The 13634-nt window shown below is 34.2% G+C and overlaps 1 protein-coding gene across 3 annotated transcripts in view; it reads left to right on the forward strand.

The window, feature by feature from the left end:
- The window catches only part of RB1CC1 (RB1 inducible coiled-coil 1), a 90897-nt gene that overhangs the window by 64507 nt on the left and 12756 nt on the right, over positions 1 to 13634 (forward strand). For 2 of the 3 annotated variants that reach the window (XM_045789091.2, XM_045789092.2), the window contains exons 16-18: positions 2185 to 2350; positions 4566 to 4674; positions 4773 to 5013. In XM_045789091.2, coding sequence (XP_045645047.2) covers positions 2185 to 2350; positions 4566 to 4674; positions 4773 to 5013 — 516 coding nt within the window. The remainder of the gene's footprint in view (positions 1 to 2184; positions 2351 to 4565; positions 4675 to 4772; positions 5014 to 13634) is intronic. The other variant, XM_045789093.2, reaches the window with a different exon arrangement.

The raw sequence follows: 13634 nt of genomic DNA on the forward strand, positions 1-13634 counted from the left end.
CCTAGCACAGCCACTGACCCTTGAAGTAAAGGTAACATTTCCTCAGGGTGCACCAAGCAACCCAAAGTTACAAGACACCTAGAAATTATAAATACTACCCGTCTTTACGCATACATACATACACACACACACACACACACACACACACACACACACACACACAATTAGACCACAGTCTTACAGCATTGTTAGCATCCTTTCTCATGCTGAAACCTATCCTTCTTACTTTGTTATTGTGCTCCATTATTCTCACCAACATCCTCGCAACAGTCCTTTACAAACCTAAATTTATAGTCTGTCATTCTCTCTAGACAAAATTCTTTAATGACTTCACATTGTACTGCTAATAAAATCCAAAATGTTTTCTGTTCATGATCTGACTTCCCCCACTGCTTCTCTAACTTCATTCCTCACTATGGTCACCTTGCTTACCTGCCTGAAACCTGGCTTTTTGTTTTTCCCGTAACAGTTCGCTTGTCCTGTTAATTATAGGGATAATTCTTCAAAATATCTCTCTTACTTGCTAAAGGTAGACATTAGCCAAACAGTATTAAAGAAAATCTAATGCATAAACCCTGCCTATACCAATTTTAATCCTTAACACTTCATTGTTAGTATGTTGAGTCCATATTTATATTCTAGTTCCTGAGTAACACTTTGATTTATGTAGCTTGTCAGGTTTCCATCTGTGCTATGATTTTTACTTTCCATAGCCATACTTTCTCCTCTAGCCCTAAAGGAAAAACTTTGAAAACAAATCTTTTACCTTATCCTTTCTACTGCATTAGGGTTTAGGTGTTTCCCAGTTGAAACCTTTCTGTAAACTAGGAAGTCTCAGACTTTGATAGAGGTAGTATGTCTCTAACTGCGTATTTCATGTTTGGCCATTTAAAACCATCCCTTAGAAGAAAATGGGCAGCAAATTGATATGAATTACTAGATTTTATCAGTAAATTTGGAAGAATGAGTAAAAGAATCACAACAATTCTTTGTATGATTATCAGTTGCTGTAATAGTAATAGTATGATAATTTTATAGATTATGAAATTACATTGGGGATAAATATAAGCAAACAAGTTCAGTATCCACATTGATTAGAAAATGCCTCTTGATGCCATGGGGCACCATGGCTCAGTGGGTTGCGTGTCTGGTTGAGCATTGCACTCCTGGTTTCAGCAGCCCCGCATTGGGCTCCGTCCTCAGCGCAGAGTCTGCTTGTCCTTCTCCCTCTGTCCCTCCCCCCTGCTCATCTCTCTCGCTCTCAAATAAATTTTAAAAATCTTCAGTCTGCCTCCTGATTCCAAAAACATTAAAATGTAATTTAAAATTGTGTAAGTGTACATTTAAAGCAATCAATTGATTTAGTCACTAAAATAGTTTGGGAATATTTGCTAACATGGCAGCCTCTTTCCTGTGGTTTAACATATTTGTAACTCCTTTGGTGGGATTAATTATCTACTTCATGGGCAAACTTTTTTGATGTAAAAGATTATTAGGTTGAAAGCAGATAAAATTAACTTCTGTATCAGAAATTACAATACTTACTAACTTGTGTTTGTGGTTTTTCTCCTTGCCTTGTCCTCTTTGGTACTTTGTCAGCAACCCCTTAGGGGGTAGCTAGTTTTGAGGGAAGTGAATATGAATTATGAATATGTAGATTCGCTGTATGAACATTTAACTTCCTTTTAGTTTCGTGTTATTTGTTCATTAGTTAACAAAATGAACCAAAATCTATTTAAAAATTAAGGACTTTTCAATGTATGTGATCCTCACCTATGTGTTTCTTTTCTTCTCTCTCTGTAGTGTACATTACAGTTCTGAGATTACCAGAACTGATGTTGAAGCTGAGCTCTTGAGAGGCATATTGATTTTTTATATTGAAAACATTCCCAATGCTGGTAGAAGCAACTTATCCTGAATTTATCAAATATAATCATTATAGTCATTCACCGTGTTGGTGTCAGTATATAATCTCTGTTAAACTTTTCCCTTTTACTTGCTTCCCTTTCCTTGGTAGATAAAAAGGGTGGAGGGTTACATAGAAATATCTCTAACAGCAATTAATTACTGTTAGGTTTAAGGAAGATACACAACCTTTCTGATGTCACCTAATTGTGATATTTGGTATATTTATGATTATATGTTATTTTCAAAAAAATTTTAATACCATATGTAATTTTCAAGTCTTGCCATTGAATCTGCCAGAGAAGATTCTTCAAGCCTAGTTGCTGAACTTCAAGAAAAGCTTCAGGAAGAAAAAGCAAAGTTTCTAGAACAACTTGAAGAGCAAGAGAAAAGAAAGAATGAAGAAATGCAAAACGTTCGAACATCTCTGATTGCTGAACAACAGGTATATTCTCCCCCACCCTAGTTTCATTTATTTCAGGTCTAAAGAAGATAAACATAAATTAACAAATAAAAAATTTTTGTGTAACTGGGGGCATCGTACATCTTAGATACGAGTTTCCTGCATTGAGCCTGATAATATTTATTAAATATCTTCATGGTAAAAGCATTTTCGATTCAGATTAGTTTTTTGTAAAATGAAAGTCCTTCTACTACTTCACACATGATATTTGAATTTTTCCCCCTAAGCTCTCAAATTTTATTATTCTGAATTACATGCTGATCATTACAAATTTCTTGTACTTTCTATAATTTTTATCCATGTGACAGACTGCTGGTACATAATTATGGACTACTGTTGAATTTTGTTGATTAACCTTATTAATAATATTGAAGAATGTTGAGAGGGTAAAGCTTGTGAGGGAAGCACAGGCACAGACCACTAAGGACTAGGTTGCCTTATTCAGGAGCTCGTGCTTCACCTCACATACCTGGATGACAGCAGTTGGAGAGAAAATAAAGGAGTGCAACAATTAGATTTATACTTAATCAGCATTGCCTGCTGGGGTGGGGAGAAAGAGTGGAGCACTGTCAGACATGGGCAACTTTGGGGACAATGGATGTCTGCTGAGAGCTCAGGCCAAGGAGAATAGTGACCTGCTTTTTTTACCCCAAATAATGCTTTTCTGAAACAGGTATATGTTATAGTTGATAAACACATTTGTTTAATATATGTGGTATTTTCCTTTTCCTGTAATGGCGTGATTACATTAATGTCTTTGTAGAATTCAAGAAAAGTATAGTAGTATAGTTCTAAACCTGTAGGAACTTTACATTTTAAGTTTTAAGGCCTGGGGAAATAAAGAAGAGCTTGAAAAGGGGAATAAGAAAGAGTAACCAGAAAAAGGAAAAGTGTGGCTTTATAGAAGCCATTGAAATGAAGTGTTCAGGGAGGTGAAGTAGCAACCAGTTTTAAGTAAGAATTACCAATGAAGAGATCATTAATGATGTCTCTGTTTTTAAAAAATCTGAGGTTGTACATTCCTTTGTATAATTTATTCTGTATAAAATGTATCTTTCACTCGCTTGCTTTCTCTGTGAGGTCTTTTATGAGCTTTCATTTCCAAAAATAAGTAGGGGACAAATTAATTAGGTAAAATATGCTATTGTAAATATTTGGGATGAATTAACTGACTGAAACACACTGTTATAAATATTAATTTTATATAGATACATAAAATATAGAGAAATGGCTTAACAAAAGACATCATAAATGTTCCTTTTGAGACATCTTCATGTATGCTTTCTGGCTAGAAATGATATTTAACTCAATCTTTAATTAATTTTGATCTAAAAATGCCATATTCTTATTAAGTCTCCCAGGTTTTAGCAGTATTGGCATTATACATTGAAGGATCATAGATTATTAATTTTGGAATTAGAAATGCTGGGTAGATGGGAAGAGTCTGTTTAGATTATTTACCATTCATCTATTGCTTTTAAGTTTAAAGAAGATCTTAATGGACGTCTTATAAATGAAACTGTTAACAATTCAGTAATCTTTATAAAAGAAATTTTAGTTAGAATTGCCATATAGGCTTAATGTGATCTGTGCAGGCACTTTGATACATGAGCTTCACAGTAGGAAAGTTTTTATAAAAAACTAAAGGTAACAAGTCCAGTTAGTATTAACCAGGTGTGCGGTGGCTATTGCAAATGTCCAGAAAAGAGAAGATGGGATAAAGTCATCTCTATAAAATATTTCTGTGGTAATCAAGACTTAGCCAAAGAGAAAAGGAAGATTCCAGAAGCAGGAAGATTATTAAAGAAAAAGTAAAGTGTGTAACAGCACTTACTGTTTTCTTTCATTCTTTCCTTCTTTTCTTTTTCTTCTTCTTTTTTCTTTTCTTTTCTTTCTCCCTCCCTCCCTTCCCAATTTTAAAATCATCTGCTAGTGCTTTTCCTTTGACAATAATGAGAAAATAGAATTCATTTTCAAGGTATTAAATTGGAGCATATCTTAATATGGAACCTCAGGACAACACAGTCACATTGTATTTTCCACAGTAGAGCGTTCTTATTAAAAAATGAACATTTATGAATTGCACTTTATCTTCTCCACATACAAATGCACCATGCAAAAATATTTGCTAGTTTCTTTAGGCCTATCTGCTGTGTACATGCAGGTGATTTAAGTAGTTGTCATTCTCTCGTTCCAGACCAATTTTAACACTGTTTTAACAAGAGAGAAAATGAGAAAAGAAAACATAATCAATGATCTTAGCGATAAGTTGAAAAGTACAATGCAACAGCAAGAGCGAGATAAAGGTTAGTAATGTTTCATAATATATTTTTAACTCCTTTTTAAAATTAATAAAATCACATGAGATGTATTATAATGTTATTTCAACTTGGGGGGCCTTCAGATTTGATAGAGTCACTATCTGAAGATCGCGCCCGTTTGCTTGAGGAAAAGAAAAAACTTGAAGAAGAAGTCAGTAAGTTGCGTAGTAGCAGTTTTGTTCCTTCAGCGTATGTAGCTACAGCCCCAGAACTATATGGAGCTTGTGCACCTGAACTCCCAGGTGAAACAGAGAGATCAGCCATGGAAACGCAAGATGAAGGAAAAGTGGATTCAGCAATGGAAACAAGCATGATGTCTGTACAGTAAGTACATGTCTTCAACTGCCTTAAGTAATACAGGCTTTTAAACCACTAGTGCATTTCTTTAAGCTACAAGCTGTAAAGATAGGAAATATATGTAGCATTCCTGGTTGCCCACTGCCCATATTTCTGAAAATTGTGCCATTTAAGTTCGTTTAAGCTATAAATTTGAGAAATATCTTAATACAGATGATTGTGTATATATATATATATATATGAATCACTTCGGCCTGTTTTCATACTTCATATGTGCACCAAAGTTTTCATAGGCTGCCAGGATAAGGATCACTGCAGTAGTGTCAAGCTGTTTTTATTTACAGGAAGTATTTAAATTTTGAGGTCCATTACCTAGGAGGAAAAGGTGTTACTGTAGTAATAAATATATTTATTTTGGTGAGTGTTCATTGGGTTGGGGAAGGCAGGGGAGTTTTTTGAAAAGTAAAAATGTATGCAGCTTTCTGTTTAGTTTAAAAGAAAGGAGTAGAAACTGGTTAACTTGAGTCTTGGAAAGATATAAGGCTTTAAGAATATAAGTGAAAAATGGAGCAAATAAACTAATTCAAAAAGGCAAGGCAGAAGCGTCTAAAGAGCCCATGGTAATTAGAAAACATAAATGACAGAAATAAGTCAAAATATGTGAAAAGTTAGGGATGCCTGGGTGGCTCAGTCGTTAAGCGTCTGCCTTCAGCTCAGGGCGTGATCCCAGGGTCCTGGGATTGAGCCCCACATCGGGCTCCCTGCTCTGCTGGGAGCCTGCTTCTTCCTCTCCCACTCCCCCTGCTTGTGTTCCCTCTCTCACTGGCTGTCTCTCTCTCTGTCAAATAAGTAAATAAAATCTTAAAAAAAAAAATCTGTAAAGTTAATTAACCTACCACAACAAAATCTCTCAGGGGAAAAAGGTATCCAATTGAATTCTACATATGAAAAGCACCTAAAGAAAAATGATAAGGGAAAGAATATATAAACCATTCAAAGCAAAAGGTTTTTACAAGTTTAAGAAAAAGTTTCATGTGTAGAGAGGGCAAATTTTACCATAAGCAATTGGTTGTTACTTGTAGATGCTTGAAAATAGGACTTTGATCAATTGTGTATGAATGAAAAATGGATTAAAACTAGAATGAGAACTTTTCAGAGCCACAGTAACAGAACTTCTTCCTCTCAGGACACAATGAAGTAAAAAATAAAGCAATAGAGAAACAGTTAGGAAAATTCACTATATACCAGATCATAAAGGAAGTCTCAAAGTTCTAGATATTGATATAATTCCGGCCACTAAACATAAGCAGTTGAAAATCAGAAGTTGATACATTTGGAAATTTGAATATCTATATATTCAACATAGGTGTTGATAAGAAAATGGAAATTTAGTTGTTTAATAATCTAAACAAAGGTACCAAAAAATGAGTGATATAATGAAGGTGGTAACACTGGAAGAATTATATAATCTGAAGTATGTATTAGAAAATGAAATTGATAAAAGTATATGAGCCATGATAAATAAAATATCAAGCAAAGAGAAGGTGCAAGTAAATACGTGGAATGAATAGAACCATAACCACAGGTATGGCTTTAAAACTTACAGAGAATAAGATAAAAAGGTTAATCTCATTTGAATATAAGTGTAAAAAATCCAAAAGACAATTTCAACATTTCAGATACAATGGAGTATTAAGATGATCATTATGACTCAATGGAGTGTTTCAGGAATGCGATAATAATTAAGCCTCAGAATATCTCGGTGTAACCATATTCACTGATCACATGAAAAGGATTATGTGGTTATCTGGATACAGAAATGACAACTGATAAAAGTCAGTGCCCATTAAAAATATTTTTTTAAAAACTTAGCAAACTAGGAATAGAGGGGAACTTTCTTAGTTTGAGAGCGTATACATGAGACACTTAGAGCAAACATATTCAATGTCGAAACATTTAGAGGCATTTTCCATAATTTTAGGAAGCATGCCAGAATGCCAGCTGTTATCATCATTATTCTGCAAGACAGTAAACATTAAGATTGGCAAGTAAAGTCTTAACTGTCACAATTTCATGATAATATGCTTTTCAAACCACATAGACCTAACAAACTATTAAAAATAATAAGACTACACATCAGAATGTATGTCATAAATATATCAAAATAGAGCAGTTTGCATATATTTATCAGCAAAAGCTGATTTGAATGTGTATGTGTGTATATATATACATATATGTATGTATATGTGTATACATGTGTGCATGTGTGTGTGGGTGTATGAGATCCCAATGAAAATTTAAGGAAATAATTTGTTAGTAATGAATTTAACAAAAAAATGTGCAAGACCCTTGTGGAGAAAGCTGTAGAACTTCATAAAAGATATTAAAAGGCTTGAATGTTAAAGATGGATGGAAATACAGTATTGTAAAGATACTGTTTTCTCATCAGATTTATTCAGTTATTTAATCTATGTGCAACTAAAATTTCAACAGGATACGTAGGTAAAATTTGATGTTGATTGTGAAAATTCATATAGAAAAATAAGTGTGCAAAAACAGTTGATAACATTTTCAAAAAATATCAGTGACTAGGAATTTATCCTGCTGGGTGTTAAGATATAGTCTTAAGCTATATAGATGATAATTAACTTTATATATTGTTGATAAAGTCACAGGTAAATAGATTACTAGAATTGGTTGTCTTGAATAAACCCATGGATGTATGGAAATTAATGGCATTTTAAATCAGTTTGGAAAAAGACATGAGACATTGGAGTAACCTATATTTTATATTATATACCAAAAACTATTATAGATGCGTAAAGACTGAAGATTTTTAACATACAGTATTTCTTAAAGTAGACTACTTTGAATGTGGAGTAAGGAAGTACAAGGAAAAGACTAATAAGTGTTAAATCAAAATTTCTCTCTTCCTTTCTCTGTCTCTCTCTTACAAATACACACAGAAATTTTTTAATTTGATGGATATATCTAGTTCCTTGGTTGCGGTGGTGGTATGAGTGTATGCATATGTCTAGACTCATCAAGATGCATAAATGAAATGTGCAGATTTTTGCGTGTATCAGTTATTATACCTCAATGAAACTAAGAAAAAGAAAGAAAATTGAAGCTAGGGCTGATAATGCCAACTTGGTCCTTTTCTAATTGCTTGTTAAATGTGCTAGGTTTCTACTTATTTCAGCCTACTTTAGGAATTCCCCCTTAATTTTCTATTTGTGTTTCTAAAGTTATTTAGACTTCCTAAAGTGTAAGTAACTAACTGCTTATTTTTAGAAAAATTAAAAATAGTAATTTAGCAGTCATTCTTCAAGTTCCTTTTCTAAATAAGCAATATCAGAACTGGCAATAAACTCCTTAGGAATTAAAACCTTAGAACCCTTCCGAGAACCCTTCCGAGTCCTACTGAATGAGAAACTCCACATCGAATTCAGTTCTAATACATTAAGAAAATATCTCCTAACTATCAATGCAGATACTCTCAACAAATACGAATTGTAAGCCAAATCCAGCAGTACATAAAAGGGATTCTTACTGGGTTTATCCCAGTAATGCAATATTGGCTGAATATTTAAAAATTAGTTTATGTAATATACCATATTAGTATCAATAAAGAGAAAGCATTTAAACACTCAATAAAGTAGGAATTGAAGAGAACTTCCTCAGCTTAATAAAAGGCATCTAAGAAAGCCCACAGGTAAAATCATACTCGGTGATGAAAGAATGAATGCTTTTCCTATAAAAATCAAGAAGAAAAAGATCAGTTAAGGTTCTTCTATAAAGGGCATTCAGGCAAGGAAGAGAAATTACAGGCATCCGTTCCATACTGGAAAGGAAGAAATAAAACTATCTCTATTTGTATCTATAACATGATCTTGTATATTGACAATCTCAAGAATTTCACTAAAATCTAAATACTTAAGAATAAATTTAACAAAAGAAGTTCAAGACTCATACACTGAAGGTTATAAAACATTGTTGAACAAAATTGAAGACCTAAAAAGACAGCCCATGTTCATTGATTGAAAGATTTAATCTTGGAACACCTGACTGACTCAGTCTGTAGAGCATACGACTCTTGATCTCAGGGTTGTGAGTTCAAGCCCCACGTTGGGTGTAGAGATTACTTAAAAATGAGATCTTAAAAAAAAAAGGAAGACTTAATTTTGTTGAGGTAGCAATACTCTTGTGATCTGCAGATTCAATACAATATTGCTGTTAAAATTTGCCTTTTTCTCAGAAATGGACAGTGGGTCCTAAAATTCATATGGAAATGCAGTGAACTCAAAATAACCAAAACAATATGCAAAAAAGAAAAATGAAATTGGAAACACACACATCTTTACTAGAAAAATTAATACAAAGCTAGGGCAATCAAGATAGTATGGCCTGATCTATATACGTGTGTTTATATATCTATAGATGTGAATGTATATGTGTATTGAAATAGAATTGAGAATACAGAAATTAGCCCTTATATTTATAGTCAGTTGGACCTTTGCATTATGGCCAAAGGTGCCAAGACAATTCAGTGGAGAAATAATAGCCTTTTCAATAAATGCTGCTGGGACAGGTGAATATCCACATGCAAAAGAATGAAATTGGATCTTCTATTTACAAGACAACTTAACAAAATAGATCACGGACTTAAATGTAAAAGCTAAAATTACAAGTAAGTCTTTGTGACCTTATGTTAGGCAAATCCTCTTCCTGCAAGAATTAACATTTAGAAGATAAAATTCCTGCCTCAGTCAAGTTGCTTAAAATGTAATTAGGGAATTATACATGAAGAAGAATTTAAAACATTAAATTACAACACTACATTACCGCTAATACCAGACCTACAAAGAATCATAAGAGAAACTATGTACAATTATTCCCAACAAATTGGACAATCTAGAAGACATGGATACATTCCTAGAAACAAACAACCAAACAAGACTGAATCATGAAGAAATAGAAAATCTGAACAGGCCAATTAATAGTAAGGAGATCAAATCTGTAATCAAAAACGTCCCAGGAAAGAAAGTCCAGGACTGGGTGGCTTCCCTGGTGAATTCTATCAAACATTTTGTAAAGAAGAACTAATAACAAACTTCCTGAAACTATTCTAAAACTTAGAAGAGGAAAGAACTCTATTGAACTCATTATATGAAGCCAGCATTACCCTGATACCAAAACCTGACAAGGGAGGGAAAAGAAAAATACAGAGCAATATCCCTAATGAACAGAAGCAGAAATCCTCAGTAAAATATTCGTAAACTGAATTCAGCAGTACATTAAAAGGAGTATACGGGTGCCTGGGTGGCTCAGTTGTTTAATTATCTGCCTTTGACTCAGGTCATGATCCCAGGGTCCCAGGACTGAGTCTCACATCAGGCTCCCTGCTCAGCAGGGAGTCCTGCTTCTCCCTCTGCCCTTCATCCAGCTCGTGCTCTTACTTGCTCTCTCTCAAAAAATAAAATATTTTTTGAAAAAAAGCATACACCGTGATCAAGTGGGATTTATTCAGGGATACAAGGGTAGTTCAGTATCTGCAAATCAGTGTGATACACCACATTAATAAAACGAAGGATGACAATCATTTAATCATTGCAATATATGAAGAAAAAGCACTTAATAAAATTTCCAACATCCTTTCATGATAAAAACTCTTAACAAAGTGGGTATAGAGTGAATGTACCTCAATAAGAAACCCTATATGAGGGTTGTACTATATGTACTATATGTACCTATATAAGAAACCCACATCATACTCACCAGTGCAAAGCTAAAAGTTGTTAAAATCAGGAATAAGACAAAGATGCCCACTCTTGCCGGTTTTATTCAACATAGTGTAATGGAGTACTAGCCAGAGCAATTAGGCAAGAAAACGAAATTTTAAAAACCCCAAATAGGTAAGGAAGAAGTAAAATTATCTCTTTGCAGATGACATGATGTTATATGTAGAAAACCCTAAACACCACCAAAAACTGTTAGAACTAATCATAAATTCAGTAAAGTTGCAGGACATGAAATCAGTAATGTTTTTATATGCTAATGAACTAAAAAAGAGATTTGAGGAAACAATCCCATTTACAGTTGCATCAAAAAATAAAATAGCTAGGAATAAATTTAACCAAGGAGGTGAAAGATTTGTACAGTGAAAGCTATAAGACATTGGTGAAATTGAAGACGACACAAAAATAAATGGAAAGGTATCCTGTATTCATGGATTGCAAGATTAATATTGTTTAAAATATCTACTAACCAAAGCATTCTGCAGATTTCAGGCAATCCTATCAAAATTTATATGGCATTTCACACAGAAATAGAAAAGAGCAATCCTGAAATTCACATGAAGCAACAAAACACCCTGAGTAGCTAAAGCAGTCTTGAGCAAGAGGAACAAAGCTGGAGACCTCACACCTCCTGATTTCAAACTGTATTACAATGCTGTGGTAATCAAACAAGTGGCATAAACACATACCTCAATGAACAGAATGGAGATTCTAGAAAGCAAACCCCATATATTAGGCAACTAAAATTTGACAAGGGAGCAAAGAAAACTAATGGGGAAAGGATAGTATCTTCAATAAATTGTGTTGGGAAAACTGGATAGCTACATACAAAAGAATGAAATTGAATCCCTGTGTTACATCATACACAAAAATCATCTCAAAATGGATTAAAGACTTGAACATAAGACCTGAAACCATAAAACTCATGGAAGAAAATATAGGAGGCGAGGTCCTTAACATTGGCTGTGGCAGTGATTTGGGGGGTTTTTCACTGGAAGCAAAGGCAACAAAGATAAACAGGTGGGACTATAAAAAGCTTCTATATATAAACAAAATGAAAAGGCCACCTATGGAGTGGGGAAAAAATATATGCAAATCATATATATATGATAAATTATTAATGTCTGAAATACCTAACAAATTCACACAACTCAATAGCAAAGAAACAACCCAGGTAAAAAGTAGGCAAAAATTAGGTGTTTTTTCAAAGATGACATGCAGATGGCCAACAAGTAATGAAAAGGTGCTCAGTGTCACTAGTAATCAGGGAAATAAAAATAAAACCACAAGATACCAGTCACCTCATCTCTATCAGGAAGTCTATTATTAAAGAGACAATCGGTAGATGACAAATGCTGGCAAGAATGTGGAGAAGGAGCCCTCATGTACTATTTGTGGGAATGTAAACACTGGCACAGCCACTATAGAAAACAGGATGGAGGCTCTTCAAGAAATTAAAGGTAGAACCACCATATGATCCAGCTGTCTCATCTCTGGGTATATACATGCAAAGGAAATGAAACCATCATCTCAAAGAGATTCCTGTACTCCCATGTTCATTGCAGCATTATTCACAGTAGCCAACATATGGAAACATCCTAAGTATTCCTCAGTGGATGAATAAAGAAAATGGGTAAGAAAATGGTGAATAAAAATATATAATGGATTATTATTCGGCCATAAGAAAGAAGGAAATTCTGCCCTTTGAAACAATGTAGATGAACCTGGAGGCCATTATGCTAAGAAAAATAAGCCAGACTAAGAAAGACAAATACTGCATAGTATACCTTATATGTAGGCTCTTTATTTTTTTTTTTTTAAAGATTTTATTTATTTATTTGACAGAGATAGAGACAGACAGCGAGAGAGGGAACACAAGCAGGGGGAGTGGGAGAGGAAGAAGCAGGCTCACAGCGGAGGGGCCTGATGTGGGGCTCGATCCCGGAACGCCGGGATCACGCCCTGAGCCGAAGGCAGACGCTTTAACCGCTGTGCCACCCAGGCGCCCCTATATGTAGGCTCTTTAAATAAGAAGTCAAACTCAGAGTAGAAAAGTGGTTGCCAAGAGACAGGAGGTGAGGGAAAAAGGTTGCAAACTTCCAGTTATACGGTGAATAAGACCTGAGGATATATAGAACGTGTGGACAGTAAATGATAACACTGTGTTGTATATTTGAAATTTGATAGGAGAGTAGAATTTCAGTGTTCTCCCTGCCTTGTAAAAAAGGTAAGTGATGGAGCTGTTAGCTAACTCAGTGGAGGGTCTGCTTTCACGCTGTGTACATATATCAAATCATATTTTATACTTTGAATGTCTCACACTTTTATTTCCTAATAGTAGTAAAAATAAAAATACAAGCCGACACCCTGTTACATTTTTTCTTTTCTGAGTACTTTAGTGTGATGGGCAGATTCACACATGGCACAGTAACTAGCACATTTATAGTCATTTAGTAGTACTTTTGAAGTCTTCATTGATACTTGGTTTATTTTTTGTAAAATAAAACTTTAAGTTCTGTAGCTTACTCAAGGGCGTGTAGCATTTTGTTTTGTTTCTAGTTTTAATAGTGAAGCCACCCAAGAAGTACCACTTGATTGGTAACATGGGTTAACCCACACATAGGAAGAAGAGTGGTTCTTAATCCCTGGGGAAAAAAACTTTAAATTCAAAAGACCGTATTTCTAGAAAAATGCATGCACAAAGTTTTGCTTATAATTTCAAATGGTTTGTAGATCTAGGTTCAAGACCTGGTACAAAGAATATACACCATTAAAATCCTAATTTAAACAGGCTGCTTTTGAAAATTTAGTGCAAACCTTTAAATTTTTTAAGTGCTGTATTAATAGTTA

This window comes from Ursus americanus, chromosome 9, assembly GCF_024610735.1.
Source record: "Ursus americanus isolate L20-20 chromosome 9, mUrsAme1.1.p, whole genome shotgun sequence".
NCBI lineage: Eukaryota > Metazoa > Chordata > Mammalia > Carnivora > Ursidae > Ursus > Ursus americanus.